Source organism: Nanorana parkeri, unplaced genomic scaffold (genome assembly GCF_000935625.1).
Source record: "Nanorana parkeri isolate BGI_ZX_2015 unplaced genomic scaffold, ASM93562v1 scaffold548, whole genome shotgun sequence".
NCBI classification, from domain to species: Eukaryota; Metazoa; Chordata; class Amphibia; order Anura; family Dicroglossidae; genus Nanorana; species Nanorana parkeri.
Window position 1 is genome coordinate 929,134 of NW_017306816.1, and position 2,771 is coordinate 931,904.

Here is a 2,771-nt window from a genome sequence, read left to right on the forward strand (position 1 = left end):
CTGGCCTCCACTGACTCCAGGGTGGAGCTCTCCTGACTCACATGTGGGGCCCTGAACACATCCCAACACATTACATGAGGGATGTAAACAGGTGCACAATCAGGTGCTGGTCACCACCAAAGCATGGACCCAAGGATGCACCGGTATATTGGCCGCCGAAACGTATCGGCCGAAAATGGCACTTTTGGCTAAATGCCGAAAGTGCCATTTTTGTGCCGATACGTCAGCGCATCCCAGGTTTCTTTCCTCCCCGCTGGGCGCTGCTGTGTGCCAGCGGGGAGGAGAGAAAGTGACATCTAAAGTCAAAACTTTATTACATTGGGTTTTGCATAGAGTAGGGAAGCCAGCAACTTTTGTTTGTTTTTTTGCTGCCTCTCTCTGTTAAGGAGATTTAAACGTATCGGCCGAAAATGGCACTTTTGGCTAAATGCCGAAAGTGCCATTTTTGTGCCGATACGTCAGCGCATCCCAGGTTTCTTTCCTCCCCGCTGGGCGCTGCTGTGTGCCAGCGGGGAGGAGAGAAAGTGACATCTAAAGTCAAAACTTTATTACATTGGGTTTTGCATAGAGTAGGGAAGCCAGCAACTTTTGTTTGTTTTTTTGCTGCCTCTCTCTGTTAAGGAGATTTACTCTCTTCTTGTCCTGGTGACTGTTGTCCACCGGGGCTGAAAGTGAGCGAAGATCCAAGATTTTAAACAGTTACCAGTACAGGAATAGAGGGGAAATCTTCCACCATGTTCCAGTGACAATGTTTAAGGAGGAATTCACTCTCACCTTGAGAAGACTTCTTACTTCCTGTTGTATCTACAGAAGAGCAAGTGAAGAGAAATTCACCCAGTTGGACAGAAATGGCAAAACAAAAGCCTTACAGCTCTTCTAACCCTTTCCTACTCTATCCAGAAGTAAAACAAAAAAGGATTTGACTTTATATACACTTTAACATTGTTCATCCTCTGATATTGAAGCTGGTAACTTCTCGCCATGTTTTTTTAAAGAGAATTACATTTTTGTTTGTCTTCACAAAATGAAATAGACATGAGTTATTGTCATCAAACTATAGTCCTCTGACTTACATATACACCCCTTGAACTGGCTGCCAATCTGCAGCACCTGGAAGGTTGTAGAGACCAGGTAATAGTAATGGTTTATGTGATCTCTCTCATACTCGCCTCCAGGACTTCTCTAGAGTCTCTCCCATCATCTGGAACTCTTTACCCCAACCTGTCCGTCTATCTCCTACCCTGACTGTCTTTAGGCGTTCCCTGAAGACTCTTCTCTTCAGGGAAGCCTATCCCACCTCAACCTAACCACTGAACCATCACATTCTCAGACAATTCATCCCCACACAGCTACCTCCTCATGTATCATTTCCCCCTCCTCTTTCAGATTGTAAGCCCTCAGGGGCAGGGCCCTCCTCACCATCCTGTCTTGAATTGTATTGTAATTGTAATGTCTTCCTTACATTGTAAAGCGCTGCGCAAACTGTTGGTGCTATATAAATACTATGTAATAATAATAATAATAATAATGTAATAATAATAATTCTGCTCCATTGGGGAACATAGGGCCGAAGTAAGACTTCCACTGTTGACGGGTGTCCAGCTTTTGATTTGACCTGCAGCCAGGTCAGGTTCACGTCAACAGTCTTGATATCATCATATAGGCTTTGCCACGAGGAGCCTCTGGGTCTGCCTCTCCTGCGCTGTTCTTTGGGGATGCAAATCGAGCACCTGTCTACAGATTTCTCTCATCAACTACCATTAAAAAAATTGTAAAGCCGTTCTTTAGATTTGGCAGCTTTGTTTCCTAAAGGACTGTTTTTGCATTTCTCTAAGGATAACCGGTGTGCATTGGAAAAACGCGCGTTCAGAGGAGCTCCATGCAGCGATGCGGTAGGCCGTCAGGTAGGCTACGGGACAATTATGAAGCAGGTGAACAGTTCTCTGACAGGGCGGTTATGGAATGATGAGCAGAAGGCTCCTTTTTACAATTACAAGGTTTGTATGATTGCGCCATCGCTGTATTTTGTTTTCCATTACGATCACTGAGGCACATTATTTTAAATGTTTACCAGGACAAAAATGGGGAAACCCATCAAGTGTGGTACGATGACCCAGAGAGTATAAGACTGAAGGCAGCCTACATCAAGAAGCTCGGCCTCCGAGGGATCGGGATGTGGAATGGAGACCTTTTGGATTATTCTGATGATCCTGTAGCCCAGGAGCAAACCAAGGAGATGTGGAAAGCGTTAATACCATAACTGCTGCTGGCCGTTTGACACCTCTAGCCCAGGAAGTGGTTTGTTACAAGGTGGTATATCCTAGAGCAGGGGTAGGCAAACTTCAGCCCTCCAGCTGCGGTGGAACTAAAAATCCCATCATGCATCTGCTTCTGGGAGTCATGCCTGTGGATGTCAGAGTCTTGCAATGCCTAATGGGATTTGTAGTTGTACCACAACTTGTCGGCTGGCGTTTGCCTACCCGTCTTAGATGATTCTTAAGAACAATCTTTGTCTTGTCTAGCTAGCCTGGAAATCGACTAAATTGCTGATAAATGGTTGATTTTGCTATGTTTATATCACTAAAGATATTTTTTTAAATATAAAATATTTGATTTTTGTTATTGTTTTAAGGTTTGTTTATTTATATCTTTCAGTTATTTATGGTTCTAGTAACTAGTAGTCGTAATATACATAAAGTAAGATGAACACCAATATCCTAAAAAAAGTGAATATTGGTGCAAAAACTGAGAATGACAATTTACTCAAAGCC

General features: G+C 43.6%; 1 protein-coding gene across 1 annotated transcript in view; it reads left to right on the plus strand.

Annotated features, from left to right (window-relative positions):
* CTBS (chitobiase) overlaps positions 1 to 2,306 on the plus strand; it is an 18,029-nt gene extending 15,723 nt beyond the window's left edge. Inside the window, exons 6-7 of the mRNA XM_018561870.1 lie at positions 1,836 to 1,997; positions 2,075 to 2,306. Of these exons, the coding sequence (XP_018417372.1) occupies positions 1,836 to 1,997; positions 2,075 to 2,260 (348 nt within the window). The 3' untranslated portion in view covers positions 2,261 to 2,306. The remainder of the gene's footprint in view (positions 1 to 1,835; positions 1,998 to 2,074) is intronic.
* Positions 2,307 to 2,771: the final 465 nt, after the last annotated feature.